Source organism: Syngnathoides biaculeatus, chromosome 23 (genome assembly GCF_019802595.1).
Source record: "Syngnathoides biaculeatus isolate LvHL_M chromosome 23, ASM1980259v1, whole genome shotgun sequence".
Taxonomy (NCBI): domain Eukaryota; kingdom Metazoa; phylum Chordata; class Actinopteri; order Syngnathiformes; family Syngnathidae; genus Syngnathoides; species Syngnathoides biaculeatus.
Window position 1 is genome coordinate 19,940,705 of NC_084662.1, and position 20,739 is coordinate 19,961,443.

At 40.4% G+C, this 20,739-nt stretch overlaps 3 protein-coding genes across 9 annotated transcripts; 1 reads left to right on the forward strand and 2 right to left on the reverse strand.

Annotated features, from left to right (window-relative positions):
* Positions 1–320: 320 nt before the first annotated feature.
* On the reverse strand, positions 321–18,606 carry LOC133496170 (EH domain-binding protein 1-like). Of its 6 annotated transcripts, none has more exons than XM_061811392.1 (12): positions 18,238–18,606; positions 17,224–17,333; positions 13,119–13,276; positions 8,876–8,937; positions 8,700–8,795; positions 7,251–7,334; positions 7,048–7,140; positions 6,760–6,986; positions 6,481–6,674; positions 4,468–4,550; positions 2,895–3,694; positions 321–1,199 (listed from the first exon to the last, which is right to left on the reverse strand). In XM_061811392.1, exons 2-12 carry the CDS (start codon positions 17,304–17,306, stop codon positions 1,073–1,075), a joined length of 2,007 nt encoding a protein of 668 aa, XP_061667376.1. In that variant the 5' UTR covers positions 17,307–17,333; positions 18,238–18,606; the 3' UTR covers positions 321–1,072. The 6 variants fall into 6 exon arrangements, with proteins under 6 accessions (XP_061667376.1, XP_061667374.1, XP_061667373.1 ...); XM_061811390.1 differs by having other exon boundaries at positions 17,224–17,338; XM_061811389.1 differs by having other exon boundaries at positions 17,848–18,606.
* Positions 15,592–17,150, reverse strand: LOC133496173 (coxsackievirus and adenovirus receptor homolog). Of its 2 annotated transcripts, none has more exons than XM_061811401.1 (2): positions 16,995–17,150; positions 15,592–16,709 (listed from the first exon to the last, which is right to left on the reverse strand). In XM_061811401.1, the coding sequence occupies exons 1-2, from the start codon at positions 17,051–17,053 to the stop codon at positions 15,824–15,826; spliced, it is 945 nt and encodes a 314-aa protein (XP_061667385.1). In that variant the 5' UTR covers positions 17,054–17,150; the 3' UTR covers positions 15,592–15,823. The 2 variants fall into 2 exon arrangements, with proteins under 2 accessions (XP_061667385.1, XP_061667384.1); XM_061811400.1 differs by having other exon boundaries at positions 15,592–16,727; positions 16,995–17,068.
* LOC133496176 (coxsackievirus and adenovirus receptor homolog) lies at positions 17,405–20,308 on the forward strand. The gene is made up of 3 exons (XM_061811405.1): positions 17,405–17,512; positions 18,525–18,612; positions 18,936–20,308. The coding sequence occupies exon 3, from the start codon at positions 18,952–18,954 to the stop codon at positions 19,414–19,416; it is 465 nt and encodes a 154-aa protein (XP_061667389.1). The 5' UTR covers positions 17,405–17,512; positions 18,525–18,612; positions 18,936–18,951; the 3' UTR covers positions 19,417–20,308.
* The last annotated feature ends 431 nt before the right edge of the window (positions 20,309–20,739 follow it).

Here is a 20,739-nt window from a genome sequence, read left to right on the forward strand (position 1 = left end):
TACTATACTAGTATTCTGGAGCATCCTAGTCCTTCCAGATTCCTGTTCGTTCTGTTTATATGCTTAATTGTCTTACAATACTAGTAAGCAAAAAAGCGTGCTAGTAGGTGGACAATTATCCACGTCAGTAGAATATCAAATAAATGCTCAACCACTTTCCACGCACATGTCAAAACAAACTGAGTATTATAGTTATGTTTTCCTATTTATGTAAGTACTGAAACATTCTGTCAGCTGCCTTTTTAAATCAAATCAAAGAAGAGCTTAGTGATTGATCATGAGGCGTTTTAATAGGGAAAAGATATCAAAGTGTTCATTAAGTATGATCAAATTGATCTCATCACGTCGGTGCAGTTCATAATTATACAACAGGTAAACTGAGATTCTGAGCAGCAAATGTGATGCAGCGTCAACGCGTCATGATTAGGGTGGCTGTGCACAGTATTTGATGTTGCAGTGCCACCACGTGGGAAAACTGAAAATAGCAAGAGTGATGCCAACGTGAGGATGGACTCAAACTTAACAGCTCTTCATGCTATAAGTCAAAAAACTATTTCAAGCCATCCATTTTGTACCATGTCTTGGAATAGCTGGAGCCTGTCCCAGCTGAGTTGGGCCAAGAGGCAGGCTGCACCCTGGACTCCTCCCATATAGATGACAACCTTTCACATCCACATTCAAACTTGTATGGGCAGTTAAAAGTCTTCAGTTAAACTAACTTGCATGTATTTGGTATCCATTCAAGATTCCAACCCTTGACCTTTGACAGATCAGACGTGCTCAGCAGATTCCACTATGCCCCAAGAGCAAGATTTGAAAAAGTAAAAACATCATGGATATATTTTATACTGTAAGTAGCGATTATCAAAACAAGCAAATCTAAATAATTATAATGAGAGCTGTGTGATGTTTAACATCTGTTGGGAGTGCAACAGCCAAACAGTCATTAAATGTTGTCTTGGAGGGAAATTGTGTGACACAGATACAGAAGAGTCATCACCAGCCCCAAATGCCTGATTTGGCCTGTGGAAATGGTATACATTTTAATAAGGAGGGTGTACCAGCGGGTAATTCAAAGGCTCATTTGAGACACAATGAGGCAGCAGTAGAGTAGGAGCCACAGCAACAGGAGCAATTCCACCTCTAATGGGCTTACGTCACAAGAGGCAGCAGAAAATTGAAGAAAGAATCCTTCCTTGCTGTTGGCAAAACACACAAATGTTGGATTCAGGCTAAGAAATTGAAACTACACAAAGACAATGACAACAAACCATATATATATATATATAATATATATATATATATATATATATATATTATATATATATATATATATATATATATATATATATATATATATATATATATATATATATAATATAAACCAAATTTGCCAATCACATTTTGACATTGACATTGTTTTGCAACAATGACTGTTCTATGTTTTCTTTTTTTCCTTCCCATACAATTGTAAAAGCAATTTAGTTCAACAGTTGCAAACAGCGTGGCACAGTGGCGTGACCCGTCAGCGTTAGCCTCATAGTTCTGAAGGCTCGGGTTCGTATCCTGGCCCCGCCTGTGTGGAGTTTGCATGTTCTCATCGTGCTTGCATGGATTATCTCTGTGTGCTCCGGTTTGCTCCCACATCGCAAATACAAGGACACATTGGAGATTCTAAATTGCCTCTAGGTCTGATTGTGAGTGCGACTGTTGTCTGTCTCCATGTACCCTGCGAATGGCTGGCAACCAGTTAAGGGTGTACCCTCCCTTCTGTTAGCTGGGATAGGCTCCAGCACTGCTAGGATCCTTGTGAGGATAAGCGAAATGGAAGATAAATGAATGAACGAGTTGCAAACAGAAACTAACAGCCCAAAAATGAGCACTCCAACAAAACAAGGTAATCAAAGCTAACCAAAAAAAAGAGCCCCCAAATCCACTGCACAGATAATATGGGGTGTCCTGAAGGGCCTTCCAACATCATAGACGACACAAGCAGTTGATCTGGGATTGCTTTGCAATCATAGTGCATGTGTACTATCCAAATGTTTTACCGGCACTGTGGGCTCTATTTTTCTGACTGGCATAAATCTAAGGAACTCTCAGCGGCAAGTTAGACCCGGTGTTGGTAATTACATGGACCAGTGCATCTAGACGAGAGACTACTGCGCTGCACTGGGCGTGATCACACCAACTTCAACTTCTCTATTCAAAGTGGCTGGCCTCCTTTTTTAAAGGTGGCACACTGGGATTGCACTGAGTCTTTGAAGACTCTGGAAGAAGTGGGATGATGTCAAAATACTTAAAAAAATATGATGATAATATTAATAATGCATTTAAAATTAATGGATTGCTTCAATGACTCAGAGGGTTTGATGGCAGCTATTCACATATTTACAAATGGAATATATCTGATCTTCGCCACATACGTTTGTGGAGTTCAGAAACTGTCAGCCTGTACCAAGATCAAACATACCGAACTCCTGTTAGACCCATGGACTTACCTATTGTGCCGGACTTGGACATGGTAATAGGAAACATCAGTTTGGCAATACTTACAGAGGGTCTTAGTTTTATATTCTTCTATTTTCTCTAGCACTCGTGCTCTTTGGGATACGATGCTGAGTACACCCTTCAGAAGGATAGCCAAACTATTAAGTTGCTCCCTAAAACTAATATTGAAGTTGTGAGTTCATATTGATGTAGCTGTAACTAACTAAGTAATGGGTACAGTTAAGCTAATGCTTTTTTTTCGGGGGGGGGGGGCGTGTACCTCTGGACAATTTAGCCTTGAATTCACCAGATGTGCATGTTTTGGGATTGTGGGATTGTGGGAGGAAGACAGAGGACCCAGAGCCTCAGATTGACAGTGTATTTTCTCTGAAATAATGACCTACCTGAAATGGGAACCTTTAAGACCCACACCTGTGTCATTTTTCAATTTCGGATTTCCGATCTGAGGTTCTGCCTCCTTTTCTTCACTGTAATTGGCCTGAACATTGTTCTGTCGAGTAACGGCTCTCCCCCTTTCCCTTTTCACATCATGAGCAGAGGAAACCAAGAAGTCAGAGTCTTTCAGATGTTTGGACTTTTCTGCCTTCAGGATCACATCTTCTTCTTCTTCTTCTTCTTCTTCTACAACATTTGGGACCAACTTTCGCAGCTGAGCATATGGAAGAAAAACATCTTTGCTAAGGTCAGTTATGAGGCTGCAGTCATCCTCCTCTTCTGAGTCCAGTGCTGACAAGCTATAAATCCCCTCCTCAGAGCTCATGGAGAAATTACCCTCATGTGTTGGTGTTTTGCTGCAACCGCGATCCTTGGAGCCTTTCTCCATCCAGGATCGGATCTCCTGACTGACACCTCCCGCCTCCAGAGGATGTTGGGGCTGTAAGGTCGATCCAGCACTCTTTCCATTTATTTGTGAGGCTTCCTGTGACTGATGTTTTGCAATGTTACAACCGTGACATGATGAGACAGTGGAGTTGTCAAAGGCTTTTCTGTTGGAAGAGTTCTCACGAAAGCTTCCTGAAGATTTTCTGGCCCAACGTTTCCAAAGGTCCTGCTCACTGCTCCTCTTGAGAGATTCCAACAAATTTCGGGCTGCAGGATCCACGGTCCCGCCAAAGGTGGGTGGTGCAATTGATCCAAAATTTGGAATGTGAGGGATGTTATCTTCGACAAGTGAAGTTTGAACCTGCAATATAAGATTCAATAAACAATGTTATGTGATGCAGGTAAATAAACACAATTTAGTTTGTTTTTATAGACTCAAGTACTGGGACATATAACCTTTACTCTGGGAAAAAAAAAAAAAAGCATTCCTCCTTTACATCTATGACAACTTCCACCCTTCTGAGGAGAGTATCTGCAAAATGGTATGAGATGTCTGATGGAGTTAACTGAAGGCTTTGTTGTTCTGACACTCTAAACTCATCAAACAATAACCGGAAAAAGTATTTTCTTCAAATATGTACAGTATTAAAAGCACTGAGTTATCCAAAATGTCTGACAAATTAGAACACATGGGTGTATCTTGATACTTTTGTCTGTATTTTATAATGGAATGCATTGACTGCTCATCAAACAGCACTCGTTACTCTTACACTCTTGTGTCATTTTATAGATTCAGCTATCTCATGTTATATTAGGTATTTTGGTAGAATTGCTTTACTGTGGTGCCATTCCATGATAAAATAATCTGCCAAGGAAAATAATACCTTGTGTGAATAATTGTACCCCTCTACACAATCTCAGTTTTGCAGCCCTGCACAAAAGGCTACGAGCTGTATAGCAGATCTATAACTGTAATGTATTAATTATTGAGCTGATGTATAAAGTGTGCCAGGTTAGCTGCTCTCTTGTGTTCCCAGGCTCTTTGGACTTATGTGTCACTGTTTGTTTTGTTTTTGTGCTTCTAATGTTTCCATTTTTATTTTATATCTAGGTATTTTAAACGGAGACACAAACCTTTTCAATTTGTGAACAACGTCCCATGAACATGGACACGTAGGTAATAATGGACTGCTCATCTGGTGAGTTGCGAGCCACATCTATGGAAAGAAAGACATTTCATTTAAAGACACTGCTGGACTTTTAATTACCTCACACAGATTTATTATTTTTTTTTTTTTTACATGGTGAATGGACTGTTTTTGTCCCCCCAAGATTAATTGTTCTTTTGCTCAGGCAAAAGCATTTAAAGTACTTTAGCCCCATCTAGTGGATCCTTGCTGTTCTTATTAGGTTCAAGTCTATGAATAATTTAACTACTGAATATAGTTGTTTGTGTAACATAGATACATGATTGTTTGTGTAAATGAGAGCTGAACAAACTGAAGAAAAAAACTGCCACACGCCACATCAATTAATGTTGCATGTTTATGGGATGTTGGCGGCACAGTGTATCAGCTAGTAAATCGTTGGCCACACAGTTCTGAGGACCTGGGCTGACCTGGGACCCGGGTTCGATCTCAGCCCTCCTTGGGTGGAGTTTGCATGTTCTCCCCGTGCCTGCGTGGGTTTTCTACAGGCACTCTGGTTTCCTCCCACATCCCAAAAACATGCAACATTAATTGGACACTCTAAATTGCCCCTAGGTGTGATTGTGAGTGCGGCTGTTTATCTCCATGTGGCCTGCGATTGGCTGGCAACCAGTTCAGGGTGTACAGCACCTCCTCCTCGTTGACAGCGGGGATAAGGTCCAGCACTCCCTACGACCCTCGTGAGGATAAGCGGCAAAGAAAATTGATGGATGGATAGATGGATGGATGGATGGATGGATGGATGGATGGATGGATGGATGGATGGATGGATGAATGGATGGATGGATGGATGTTTTTGGAATGTGGGAGGAAACCGGAGTGCCCGGAGAAAACCCACACAGGCACGGGGAGAACATGCAAACTCCACCCAAGGAGGGCTGGGATTGAACCCGGGTCCTCAGAACTGCGAGGCCAACGCTTTCCAACTGCTTCACTGTGCTTCTGATAAATTAATATTATTAATTAATACTGATAAAATATTATTCAAGCTCATTTGAGCTAATTTGTTACTTCAGAGGTGTCTTTCAAACTTGAAACTGTAAAGTGAATGTATGAATGCATGCAGGTGGTGAACTCTTTGTTTTAGGTTTACTTATATTTTCATGTAGTTTCATTATTGACTGTAAATTCGTGTGTCAAGTCAGTGTTGATTGTGAGCATTTATTTTTAATAAACTCATCAAGAAGTATGGTGTTGCTGCATTCTGATAATCTCTGTTTTTGGTGCTTTACTGTTATCTTGTCGCATAAACATTCACTTACAAGGACTTTTTTTTTTTAGTGGCGTGTCAATTATTCCTCGATTTTCTCTCCAGGCTATCGGCCACATCACTCGTTGACTGTTAAGATCAGATATCTGGTTCTACTTTTATGCATGATATTTAGAGTGGGGGCGGCACGGTGGAGCTGCTGTAAAGCGTTACCTCACAGTTCTGAGGTCATGGGTTCAATCCTGGACCCGCCTGTGTGGAGTTTGCATGTTCTCCCCATGCCTGTGTAGGTGTCCTCCGGGCACTACGGTTTCTTCCCACAACCCAAAAACATGCAACATTACTTAGACACTAAATTGCTCGTAGGTGTGATTGTGAGTGTGGCTGTTTGTCTCAATGTGCCCTGTGATTGGCTGGCAACCAGTTCAGGGTGTCCTGCCCGTTGACAGCTGGGATAGGCTCCAGCACTCCGCGCAACCCTTGTGAGGATAAGCGGCTAAGAAAATGGATGGATGGATGATGGATGGATGGATGGATGGATGGATGGATGGATGGATGGATGGATGGATGGATGGATGGATGGATGGATGGATGGATGGATATTTAGAGTTATTAGCATGGTGGTTCTGCTATTGAAAATGTAGATCGCATCATGTCTGCATTAGCAGTGAAAGACTGAATAGAGTGACCCAGTGCAGCAGTACAGTGTGGTGAGAGGCACTCCATTACCTTGAGCGTCAAGTAAAGTTGGCATATCGAAATAACGATGGGCTATCGTAAAAGCCTGCTCAATGCATTCTCTTGGCTCCATGGACAGACTCTCCTTCAGGTCAACCAAAGTTGGGTTTACAGACTTAATCAGTGCTAAGAATGCCAGGCCGCTTCTCCAACTCTTCCCAAAATCATGCACTTCTATCCCAAACCTGTCAATGTACAAATGCATTTCAGAAACACCCAAATTAGTGCTTGTTTTTCAAAATGAAAGATCAATATTGTTTTCTGACTCACTTTGAGGTGCATCTTTGAACTCGTAGAAGAAGGGATTTGATTGCATTCCTGTTGTGCTTTGGATCTTTGAGAGCATTTCTGCATTTGTTTGGCAGAGTGCTGCTGCAGTAGTTGTCGCCATCATCTAACCAAGTTGAAAAGTCAGCGGATGAGGGGTAACTGCTCACCGAGGCCGAAGAGCGGCTTGGAGACAAATCCTTCTGGAATTCTGCCGTCACCTCTTTAACCTACATCAGCAGAATTTATGTGAGTTTCTTCACTTTCTTCACAATGAGCAATTAGACTGACCTGAAAATGGAGTATGATACTCCAAATAAGATTCAGAACTACCGAGGGAATGCCATCAACAATACCAGCAGCATCAATGCCAAACAGTTTCACCTGATGGCAACATGGAGAAGAAATATTGTAATGCAATAAGTAGATTTGCCATGTTTGAATAAAACTTTCAAGTGTCTTTATGGATTAATCTGCAAGCGTGCACTTCTTACCTGTCTCTCATTCAGGAAAGCAAGGACCTTGGAGATGTTGCTTAATTTTAACATACGGTGAGTTGATGACCTCAGCCTGTAAACCTGGAAGAAATTAATTAATTTATTGTCCAACTGTTGAATGCATATGTATCATAACATAGGTCAAAAAGGCTCCGTCACACGAGTTTGACATATATGTATTTTGCCAATTAAATGCAAGACTTTGAACACCAAACTGGTTGCAAAATGAGTGGATTTCAGTTCGCCAATTGTGATGACGTGTTGCCAACTAATATTCAAATATTTGCCCACTTCGTAGTTGCCACTCACCCACTCATTGCAGTATTTTGTCACCTCCCAAACTCAGAAGAGCTCAGGATAAATGTCTTGAATTTATCCATCCATCCATTTTCTTAGCCACTTACCCTCAGAAGGGTTGTGGGGAGTGCTGGAGTCTATCCCAGGTGCGGGCAGGAGGCAGGATACACCCCGAACTGGTTGCCAGCCAATCGCAGGGCACATTAAGACAAATAGCTACACTCACAATCACACCAAGGGGCAATTTAGAGTGTCCAATTACTGTTGCATGCTTTTTTAATGTGGGAGCAGGCACGGGGAGAACATGCAAACTCCACACAGGTCGGCCCGGGATTGAACCTGGGATCACAGAACTGTGAGGCCAATTCTTTCCAGCTGAACCACCGTGCCGCCGTCTTGAATTTATTTTGGGAGTATTTCCTACATATTTCAAAACCAGAATTGCGCAGTTTTTGGGGTCCATTTTGTAGTAAATGACTTTCACACACTGCTATAAGTGCATTTGCACGTTTTGAGCGAGCACCTAGCTCGGAGGTCCACATCAACCCATGCAAATACAGTGCGCATATTAAAGCCAACACGAATAAATTCAGAATCAGTCAGAATAGCACATATTTATATTTCACATTAATGAGAAATCTGGCCATCTCAAGTGCCAGGGCCATCCTGGGCATTTTCAACCAAAATTACTCTGCAATACAAATACTAGATATCGATTATTATTATTATTATCATTATTATTATTATTATTGCATGAGACCTTGAAGTGTTTTGGAATTACTATTTTTAGAGGCTGCGATTGGTTGACAATTACCTTTACTTCAGGATGTACCCCACCTCCTGTCCAATAGTAGTTGGGATAGGCTCCAGCGGCTCAGAAAATGGACAGATGAATATCTTTATCGAGATTCTTAAAACAATGATCAGACATGGTGCAATAATTGCATTCATCCATCTATCCAGTCAAGATGGGGATGGGGGGGGGTACATTGCCAGAAAGCAAGGGGGCACAATACCTTTGGGGCATGCTCGGAGGGCACTTTTGCCCCCTCAGAGTGTACAACCATGAGTGATTGCCGGCGAGCAAAAATGACAGTGAAAACAAAATATTGTATAATTTACATTCTCCATAGGAAGATTGAGTCTTACTAGTTTGCACCCAGACAGCTCTTCCAGTGCGGCCATTAGTATCCATCCATCTTGGATCTCCATGAACAGGTCATTCACTTTGACCAGATGGTCAGACTGCAGTGAATTAAAAAGAAACCATAGTTAAGACTGTAGTGATGAAGGAACAGTTTGAGTACACAAGATGATGTTCTTACTCTCTGCAAAAACACATTCATCCACCTGCTGAAGGTTTTCTTCTGTATCACTGTCCTCTCATCTGGGCAAGAAGAGATTAGTTTTACACCATTTATCTCCCATAGGCTGTGCAACTCAATAGAAGCAAAGTGAAGCTAATTTATTTGTATTGCGCATTTCATACACAAGGTAACTCAATGTGCTTTACTTGATGGAAACCATTCAAATACAATCGCAAAGAAATAAAAACTTGCAAATAAAAAGTACCATTAAAACATCTTACAGTGCAAGAAATATCATTGAAAAGTGGATGAACTCTAAAGCGCATGAAAAAAAAAAAGTTTTTAACCTGGATTTAAAAACATTCAAACCTGGGGCTGATGTCGCCTCTGTTGACAACGTATTCCATTTTTGTGCACCATAATAGGTAAATGCTGCATCACCATGTTTCCTTTGAACTCTGCACTCCACAATTTGACCTCAGTCGGTTGATCTCAGAGCTTGAGTGGGTTTGTGTTCCATGATAATTTTTTTATGTATTGACCATGATTTATAGAACAGTATCAGAACTATAAAATATATTCTAAAGCTAAGTGGAAGCCACTGTAAGGACTTTAGAATTGGAGTTATATGCTCTCACCTCTGTGTTCTGGTCAGAACCCGAGCTGCAGCGTTCTGAATGAGTTGTAGCTGTTTAATTCTCTTTTTGGGGAGCCCGGTAAGAAGACCATTACAATAGTTAAGTCTACTTGAGATAAAATCATGGATGAGCTTCTCCTGGTCTCTGCCTAACACATCCAAGGCTTCACTCTAGTTGTGTTCTTCAGATGATAAGAGGCAGTTTTAGTCATTGATTTGATATGACTGTATAAAGTCAGGCAGCATGGTGTAGCAGCTGGAAAGCGTTGGCCTCACAGTTCTGAGGCTATGGGTTTGATCCTGGACCCGCCTGTGTGGAGTTTGCATGTTCTTCCCGTGCCTGTGTGGGTTTTCTCCAGGCACTTCAGTTTTCTCCCACATCCCAAAAACATGCAACATTAATTGGACACTTGGACACACTTAAATTGTCCCTAGGTGGGATTGTGAGTGCGGCTGTTTGTCTCTATGTGCCCTATGATTGGCTGGCAACCAGTTCAGGGTGTACCCGTTGACAGTTGACAGGATGGCCTTGAGCACTCCCTGCGACCCTTGTGATGATAAGCAGCAAAAGAAAATGGATGGATGGATGTTTAAAGTCAGATCAGAACACCGAGGTTTTGGACTTGATCTTTATTTTTTAAAGATAGTGCGTCCAGGTATTCACTACATGGAATCCTCTTTTTGCCTCTTTTCAAAAACAATGATCTCACTTTTGTTGTGGTTTAGTTGAAGGAAATCTTGGTTTATCCAGTTATTTAGCTGCTTTAGGCAGTTGCACAGCACCTCAATTGAACTGTAGTCATCTGGAGACACTGCTAAATATAACTGTGTCATCTGCAACTATGATAGTCAGAACTAAAGTTCTGAAAAATTTGACCCAAGGGTAGCATATACAGGCTGAACAGGAGAGGTCCAAGAACTTATCCATTCGCTGAGACCGAGCACCTCCAATGGTCACAAAGTAGCTCCTTTCCTTCAGATAGGACCTGAACCGTTTAAGCACATTTCCATTTAGTCTTACCCATGTTTCCAACCTGTGTAGCAGTATATTGTGATCTACGGTAACAAAAGCCGCACTGAGATCCAACAAGACCAAAAGTCTCAACTTTCCTGAGTCAGCATTTGACCTTAGAACATTTAGCACTTTGATAAGAGCAGATTCTGCACTGGGATGTGTTCAGACACCTGATTGAAATTTGTCAAAGTCTATTTATATTCAAGAGATTGTTCAGCTGATTAAAAATAACTGTCTCAACAATCTTGGCCATGGCAAGGAGATTAGACATGGGTCTATAGCTTGCTAACATGGAAGGGTCCAGCGCTCTGTTTTTAGACGAGGCTGAACAGCAGCTACTTCAGGAAATTCGCCAAACTTAAGTGAGCAATTGATTATTTGCAGCAAATCAGTTAGCACTGTCTGATGCAGGGGGTGAACTTGTCAACCACAGCAAACAGATTACGGGTATTGTTGAGGTTCTTATTAATGATTTTAGAAAATTGTTGTTGCCTAGCCCTGACTAACTCTTGGAAATTACAAAGACAATGTCTAAAGAGGTCATTGTGACTTTGGAGTTTAGTTTCTCCACTTGCGTTCTGCTTTGATTTAGAGCTCTTGGCCATCATTGTGCTCATCCACGGTGTTTTAAATCGCCTCAAGATGGTCTTAGTTTTAACAGGAGCGACAGCATTCATGGCATTTGAGATTTTTAAGGTGAAATTGTCCAAAATTTCATCAACTGTCTTAGTATTCAGTTTGTGGAACAGCTACAGTCTCCATAAACTCAGTAGCAATTGAAGTAGCTCTTTTGCCAATAGTTAGTGATGACTGCATAATTTCCTCATGTCTTCAGTAGTATCGCGCATCGCTGCACATGGGCTAATCTTACTGAACTGTATACTGGACACTTTGTAGTAATCCATTGCCAGCTAGAACCGGTTTAGACAGAAACCCTTTGTCTAAGTGCAAAGCTCAAATGACCGATGTCATGCCACAGGTTTGATACCCTCCATGGTCCGCCCTTCTGACAAGAGAAAAGATGTATGCTTTCTCTGTACCTTCGCACTTGTGATCTGCTCTCTACAGCCATTGTCTGTAACTCATAAGTGCCCGCAATATTCTGTCAGTAAAAAACTTTGAAGAAACTGTTCATCATCTCCAGCCTGTATTTGGATAACCAACATTCTCACTACCCAAAATTAAAGGAACACGCAGAGGAAAAAAAGCATCCTCCATATGTACCTTTTCTTAATAGAGGGGTTGCCTGAAAATTTTGAAAGACTATGTCCATCCATCAATTCATTTTCTTTGCTGCTTATCCTCACAAGGGTGGCGGGAGTGCTGGAGCCTATCCCAGCTGTCACTGGGCAGGAGGCAGGGTACACCCTGAACTGGTTGCCAGCCAATCGCAGGGCACATGGAAACGTACAACAGTCACAATCGCAATCACCTGTCGGGGCAATTTAGAGTGTCCAGTTAATGTTGCATGTTTTTGGGATGTGGGAGGAAACCGGAGTGCCCGGAAAAAACCCACGCAGGCAAGGGGAGAACATGGAAACTCCACATAGGCAAGGCTGGGATTGAACCCTTGTCCTCAGAACCATGAGGACAACGCTATAGAGCTGCTCCACCGTCACCGGAAGATACTGTAGTTAAAAAATAGATATATAAAAATAGTCTGAAATAGTCATGTCCTTAAGGTCAATTAGAGATGACCAGGTCTAAGATGTGACCTTGAGTGTGAGTTGGACTCTTTATATGTTGAAAGAGATCAAATGTGTCTAGCGTGTTAAAAAAGCTTTTTTGGATTTTCTGTCCAAGTGGTTGTCAACATGAATGTTTAAGTCTCCTGTTATGACAAAATAGTCAATTAACTAAAACACACAAATATTCAAAAGAGCAAAAATCACCCTGTATAATGTCTTTACACTGAAATAATGATGTCAAATAACAGCAATACCACTACTTTTTTTCCCAATTCAACACTTGTTCATAAATTTAAAAATGAGAAGAAACATTTGAAAAAACTCTCACTCTCTTATAATTGTGGATGTGACTGTGCTCAAAATTAACATTCACATTGAAGCTCATGTTGAATGGGAAGCAATTCATGCTTTGGGGCTGTTTTTCTTTAGCTGGAACTTTTTTTTTTTTTTTTAACAGGTCCAAATGCCTGTAAGGTTAACCACAAAACCTTCAGGCTTCTCTTAGAAACCACGAAAAAAATATCAGGAGAAGCTTACTAAAACATCTTAACTTTATTTTGTGTTAATAAGAGGCACTGGGTCTGGGCTGAGTCCCATTTAACATGAAATTGAATGTCATTACTGAATTCAGAACACAAACACATCCTCAGTTACCAGAGTGTGTTCACATTTGTGCAACCACATTTTTACCTCCCCTCTCTAAATGTTTTCTTTCTTTTTTTTTTAATCTAATGGTTACAATTCATCGGTCACATTTAGGGTGTGTAGGGTGTGTATGTTCATTGTTCCTATTGGCTTTGACGAGAAGGTACGTACAGTATGTTTGTTTTTTACCATAATATCGAGTTAAGCTGTGCACAATACATCTGTATGCTGAAATGTTCAAACACATGGTGACAGAGCGCAGTATGTCATGTGTACCTTGAAGAAGATGCGCAGCTTTAACTCCACGAGGTTTGTTGCTGCTTTTGTTGTCCTGCATTCTAAATAAAGGTAGGTTCTCACCAACGCCCCTGATCAATGATGGTGATAAAAATGGAAACCCTTCAACTTCCAGGCGCTGAATGTGAAGAGATGTCCTGAAGAGTGGAAGAAAAACAAAGGTTGGGAATCTTGCCTGAGCACGCCATCAGAGATATTCAGCAAATATTGCACAACTCCTTCAAAACTATGCAACACAAATCCTGTTGCCTGGCAGTACATAATAACATTCTTGAAATGGATGTGGACGGACAATGGAGATATCTTTGTGGCAGAGTTCAACGTCATCCTGCAAATAGGTCAATAAATTAATGATGCTTGCCAGGAACACAATTATCACAAATAACAAAGAAACTAAATTTGCTGTTACATACATTTGCAGGGAATACGACATCATCAATTCAGAATTACTTGGATTTCTTTATAAACAAAATCCAGTATGAGATTATCCTAATATAAATCACAATATACTCAAACTCACACTCATAACAGTCATGCGTATGATGCGGTACAGTGATAAACTGGTCCATGCTTCTGCCTCACTGTGAGGCCACACTTCTTGTGCCGTTGTGCCGTGCCATTGCAGAACATCTACGACAAAATTGAAAACCTTGATAAATGTTTTTAGACAGCCATGGGTTTCTGGTTGGTGCCTTCTAATGCAGGCACATCCACACTTAGACTCCAAGTGGTGCTCAAGCACCTGCCCTTTTGCCCTGGATTAAAAAAGTGACCCTTTTTCTGCAGCCTTTTTTTCCCCATCTTCTCCTTTTGATGTCTGTCTCCCACGTCACTTGAGTTTGAATGTTATTGCTTGATTTTGAAAACAAGCAGCACCAATTATAAGAGTGATGTGTGCCATCAGAGTTGCTTATTTTTACTCTCGTGGACTTCATTTTTTCAAATGAGTTGGACGTTATAGGCGAATTAATTGTGGAAGAACCTTTTTAGGTGATTTATCTTGGTTTCATTTTTATACACATAAAAAATGCCATTTGAATATGGGTGTGTAAATTAATATTCATTGGAATGTCTCTTAACCTAGTATTGTGTAAAGAGAAATAAATGAAATAAATTATTTAACTTTTTGAACTTTTGGGGAGGGGGTGAATCTGACTGTGAGCATGAGAAACCTTCCAATAAATAAATACAGTAATATTACGCTAGAAGTAATTTTTCCACCCAAAAAATTGTAATTGTGTATGAAGTTGTAATCAGGAAAAAAAGTGAAAGAATAAAGCCACTTTTAAAAATATCAACTCATTTGTAAACACAAACTTGACAAATTTGTTCAAAATGATGTGCATGTATTACATAACACAAACTGTTAATTGGTAACTGACCTCGGAACATCTTTGTCCTTTGACCTTTAATGGGAATACTGGCGGGAGGGGCGGGGCACTCTCTGGATTTGTTTCTAACATTACAGACCTACAGGCATTCAATTTCACACACACATATGCCAAGGGGAATTTTATGCCTTCATATAACCTAATTTTAGAAGAAACAAATGCAAATTCAACTGCAACACTTGAGGACAAGCAGTAATGAAAATGCATGAATCAGTGTATGAGCATGGCATCTCCATACAAATGAGCGTTCAATCCACCCATTTAGTTGGAATCTACACTTTTTTAAACATATAACTCACTTATGTAGCTCTTACTACAGGTTCTTTTGAAGATCTACACTTGCACTCATTGTGTTTGCAAATGACTTGACATTAACTTGTTAAAACTTGGCTTTCATCTTAGTCCAACTTTTTGCCTGATTACAACTTAATACACAATTGCATTTTTTGTGGAAAAATTACTTCTGCTGTAATATTGGAACATTTCTCATGCTAAGTTGAATGGGACATTTCTGTGGCATACAAAACTACAAACATGATGAATCATTTTTAACATTTTTTTGTATTGAATTGAATCTCATTTTTGATTTTTTTTATTAATCACTGATAATGTGTTTGCCAGTTGCATCCTTTTACCTTTTGGTTGAACCTGAATACATAAGTTGTGTTGCTCTTCCGTGTTGCAAATTCTTAAGACTAATAATTTTTTTAAATTTCATCCTTCATAAAAAAAATTACTATACATCGCGTTCCATTTTCTGGCTTTTATTTACAGATGCATCATACCTTAATAAAATGAGAAAAATTAAATTTCCACACTTTTGAATAAAATAAATAATACTAAATTGCATGTTTTAAAGAATTTAAAGAGAGCAAAGATGGGAAAAAAGGAAGAAATGCAAAAACAGAGATGGTGGACTGTCGACTTCGGTGTGTTGTTGGTACAGCGGCGGACAGTTGAACCAGAATACAGAAGTCATGTGTTGCTCTGATAAGAGTATAAATTCTTCAGACAAAAATTTCTAAACATTTCAGCCTTCATGAAAAAAATACTGCACGGCCTTTCCATTTTCTGGCTTTTATTTCCAAATGTATCAACACTTACTAAAACATTAAAAATTACATTTCCACACTTTTAAATAAAATAATGTATACAAAATTACACAATTGAAAGAATTCAAATTCAAATTGAAATGCTGCTGCAGTCAAAAATTCAAAGATAACCTCATAAAAAAGTAGGAAGAGAAATCGATCAACAAAAAAAAAAAAAACAAAGCCCAGCAGAAAACATCTATTATACATCCGGTGTGTCATCGCGGACCACAAACGTCTTTTTTCTGCGCCAAAAGAAGACAGCGGCACCGGCAACAAGGCCGAGCACAGAGAGGGTGACTAAGACAGCAATGGAGGAGACTGCGCTGGTTGTCAGTGGCTGCGGACTGTCAACTTCGGTGTGCTGTTGGGACAGCGGCGGACACTTGAGGACAACATCACAGTAGTTGGTGTTCACCATGCTCTTCACCGTGCAGCGATAAATCCCACAGTCCCGCTCGGAGATTTTGTCCATACGCAAGGTGCCTACCACAGGATCCACGACGGCATTAGGAGGCATCACTAGATTTCCACTGGCCTTGGTCCAGGCGTACCTCAAAGGGTTGTTGTCGTGTGAGGATCTGCATCTCAGAGTCATGCCGGAGCTTCCTGCAAATTCCCTGCCAGCACTGCACTGAGGCTGACTGGGGAGTTCCATGACAGTTAGGTCCACGCTCTTAAAGTCCAGATCAGGTAATTTCTTCACAAAGCACCGGTACGACCCGGAGTCTGAGAGACGAACATCTTTGATGATGATGGAAGCATCTCCATTTGTCGGATCAGATGATGTGAAACGGACCCTCCCCTTCAGTGCTTTGTCCATATCAGAAGTCAAGTGCCCATCAGTAAACCAAATGACGTGCCTTTCATCTTCTGTCACAGACACAATACTCCACGTGATCTCCGTGTACTGCGTGGTGGTCATGTTGTGAGTGTAGGAGCAGGCCAGCTTGACATTTGACCCCCTGGCGGTGTGGTAGTGGTTACTGTTCATGGTGATCTCCAGAGCCCTCGCTGGACCGCTGCTGCAAAGCACTCCCATGAGGACGAAATACCAAAGGATGCACCGTATCGTTGCTTTGTACACACTGGCAAATACAAACACACTGACATCAATAACGTTATGGGGATGGTTGCATTTTTGCAAGTTGACAAGTTAAGTTGTTTGTTGCATTGTTACAAAGTAATAAATGATCAATCAGGAATGTTTACACTTGCAATTAAAAAACACTTGACAGCCAACTTGTTTTTTGCGAGATGTGTGTACTAATAATAGAATTTCTTTGCACTATTTACATGGATACATGATAAACATTCATAAACACAACAACACAATAAATTCTGTTTGACTAAATAAGGTCAAAATTCCTTACCTGGTCAACTTTTCCAAAGGCTCAAGACAATGCACTCCAACAAGAGCAAGACACTTCATTGTGGGTTGGCATGAATTCACAGTAAAGTGTGCAGAATTTTTTTATAGGGGGATTAGATAAAGGCATCAAAGATATCAAACGATGACGCAAATAATGTTTCTCCTGTATAATAAAGACTTCAGAGAGTAAAGAGGGCTTCGTTCCTATGGATCATGTGATTAATATTTACCGATGACAGTCTGTGGCAATGGATAGGCTGACAGAGGAGGTTAGACCAGAATCCACTTGGACCATGATGTTCGCAGATGACATTGAAGGAATGGTTAGAAAGATGGAGGCCTGCACTGGAAAAGAAGAGGAATGAAGACTAGTCACAGTAAAACAGAATATATGCGCATGAAAGAGAAATGATGAAAAAAAATTCAGAGCCAAATTCGTGAATGTGTGGGGCTGCGAACGGGGAACCCTGAATGGTCAAAAATCAATACTTGTAGCTGCACCAGGCAGACAGCAACAAGGTGAATACAAAACTTATACACACATCTTTACATGCCATGTTTTCGTGTTGTTGAAGAATCTGACCATGAGAAATTATTCAGTAATTTTTCCCACTATTTATCTGGCCTAGGATTTGTATAACTCAATTGATTTATTTTTAAATATTTGTGAGAGCCGAAAATAAACAGAAATTAAATTGAAAGTGATTGATTTGGACGTGACACATGTTCTGTTTTAACTACTCCTTTACTTGATTTTTAAAGTGTAAAAGAAATAAATAAGCCTGGCGTAGCAAGGATCCACTCCCTTTTATGACTGGTATGTGACCAAAACAGCAAAAACATATTCGATTTACCGTAAGATGTTTCCTCATGTTGGAAGTAGCGAGAAATATTCAAATGGAAATATATTCAAATTTGGGCAATGGCAAAAACGATACTGAACATTAAACGTTTTTCGTCGTCAGTCGTGTTCTCGCGGCTATCACAACTCACTTTGATTGGCCCGCGAACCTAATCAAGACTTTGTGAGGGGACATGTGACTTTTTTTTTCCTTTGTTTGATTGGTGAAGCTGACTGACACGCCACTCACGGCGGATTGGAGCAACGGCACCTGATGTGGAAGTCCAAACGAAAGTCTAAATATAGTTCACTCACCACAATTTTTGATAGATGAAAGTTGCGAACGGCATGTAGTATGTAATGAGTAGCTGTAACGGAGGAAATGTAGCGTGTTACTACCAACCTCTGACTGTCATCGGTAAACATGATATGATCAATAAAACGAAGCCCTATCTTTCAGCGTTTTCAACCCTTGATTATACCTCGTTAAATGATAATTACGACACCACCTATTCTACCATCCTCTAAGTGTCATAAATATGAATCACGCGATCAATAAGAATGTTGCCCTGACGCTTTACTCTGAAGACTATCCGACGTCAGAAAGAGTATTTGCGTCATAGAGAATTTACGTCGTAATCATTTGATCTCTTTACGACTATCTCACCTCCCCCGCCCCCCTTATAAAAGTTCTGCGCGCACGTTTTACTGTGATTTCATGCCAAACCCAAAGACAGGACGTTGGAGTACATCTCGAGCCTTTGGAAAAGTTGACCAGGTAAGAATCCTGACTATTTAGTCAAATAGAATTGTGTTGTTGTGTGTATGAATGTTTATCATGCGTCCACATAAATAGTGTGGAGAAATTCCATTATTAGAACGATAATCCTGCAAAAGACAAGTTGGCTGTCAAGTGTATTTTTATTTGCAAGTGTAAACATTCTTGATTGATAATTTTTAAAACTTATAACAATCCAAAAAAAAAAACAAGTTATTGATGTTTGTGTGTTTATTAGTATTTATCGTATAAACATTGCTGATTGTTAACTTCCAACAATACACAAAACAAGTTATTGATGTCAGTGTGTTTGTATTTGCCAGTGTGTACAAAGCGACCATGCTGTGCATCCTTTGGCCTTTTCTCCTCCTGGGAGTGCTTTGCAGCAGCAGTCCAGCAAGCACTCTGGAGGTCACTATCAACAACAGCCACTACTACGCTGCCAGGGGGTCAGATGTCAAGCGTGCCTGCTCCTTCACTCACGACATGACCACCATGCATTTCATGGACATCAAGTGGACTGTTGTGTTTGGGACAGAAGATGAGAGGCACATCCTCTGGTTGGTTGACGGGGTCTTCATTTCTGAGACGTACAAACCACTGACGGGGAGAGTCCGCTTCACATCATCTGATCCGACAAATGGAGATGCTTCCATCATCATCAAAGATGTTCGTCTCTCAGACTCCGGGTCGTACCGGTGCTTTGTGAATAAGTTACCTGAAAAGGATTTGAAGACCCTGGAGCTGACGGTCATGGAACTCCCCAGTAAGCCTCAGTGCAGTGCAGACAGGGAATTTGCGTGAAGCTCCAGCATGACGCTGAAATGCAAATCCTCGCAAGGCAACCACCCTCTGACGTACACCTGGGCCAAGACCAGCGGAAACCAGGTCATGCCAGCTAATGCTGTCGTGGACCCCCTGGGAGGCACCTTGCATGTGGACAACACCTCTGACTCTGACTGCGGGAGCTATCGCTGCATGGTAAAGAGCATGGTGGACACCAACCACTGTGATGTTGTCCTCAAGTGCCCGTCGCTGTACCAACAGCACACCGAAGATGCCAGTCTCCAGCCACTGACAACCAGCGCAGTCGCCTCCATTGCTATCTTTGTCACCCTCACCATGATCAGCATTGTTGCCGGTGCCGCTGTCTTCTACTGGCGCAGAAAAAAGACATTTGTGGTCCGCAATGACACACAGCGTGCGTAATTGAAGCTTTCTGCCAGGGTTGGTTTATTTTTGTTTTTGCATTTTTCTTTTGCATCTTTCTTCCTTCCATTTTCATGAGGTTATCTTTGAATTTTTGACTGCAGCAGCATTTTATTTGCAGTTGAATTCTTTCAATTGTGTAATTTTGTATACATTATTTAAAAATGTGGAAAAATTTTATTTGCAGTTGAATTCTTTCAATTGTGTAATTTTGTAAACATTATTTAAAAATGTTGAAATGTAATTTTTCCACATTTTATTAAGCGTTGATACATTTGTAAAGAAAAGACAGAAAATGGAAAGGATCGGCAGTATTTTTTTTATGAAGGCTGAAATATTTAGAGATTTTTGTCAGAAGAATTTATACTCAATCAGAGCAACACATGACTTCTGTTATTCTGGTTGAACTAAAAGGTAAAATGAATCAAAGGGAAAACAAATGATTGTTACCAGTGATTAATAAAAAATAAAAAAATCACAATTGAGATTCAGTTCCCCAGTACAAAAAAAAGTGTTTGAAATATTCATCGTGTTTGGAGATTCAGTTCCCGAGTACAAAAAAGTGTTTGAAATAGTCATCGTGTTTGTAGTTTTGTATGCCACATAAACATGCCATCCAACTGTGAGCATGAGAAACGTTCCAATAAACATTACACCAGAAGTAATTTTTCCACTAAAAAATGCAACTATGTATGAAGTTGTAATCAGGAAAAAAGTTGGACTAAGATGAAAGCCAGTTTTAACAAGTATGTAAGTCATCTGCAAACACAAAGCCCAATTGCAGATCTTCAAAAGAACGTATAGGAAGAACGACATAAGTGATAGTTATGTTTTAAAAAAGTGTAGATTCCAACTACATGGGTGGTTTGAACATTCGTTTGAATGGAGATACAAAGTCATTCCCATTCACTGTGTATG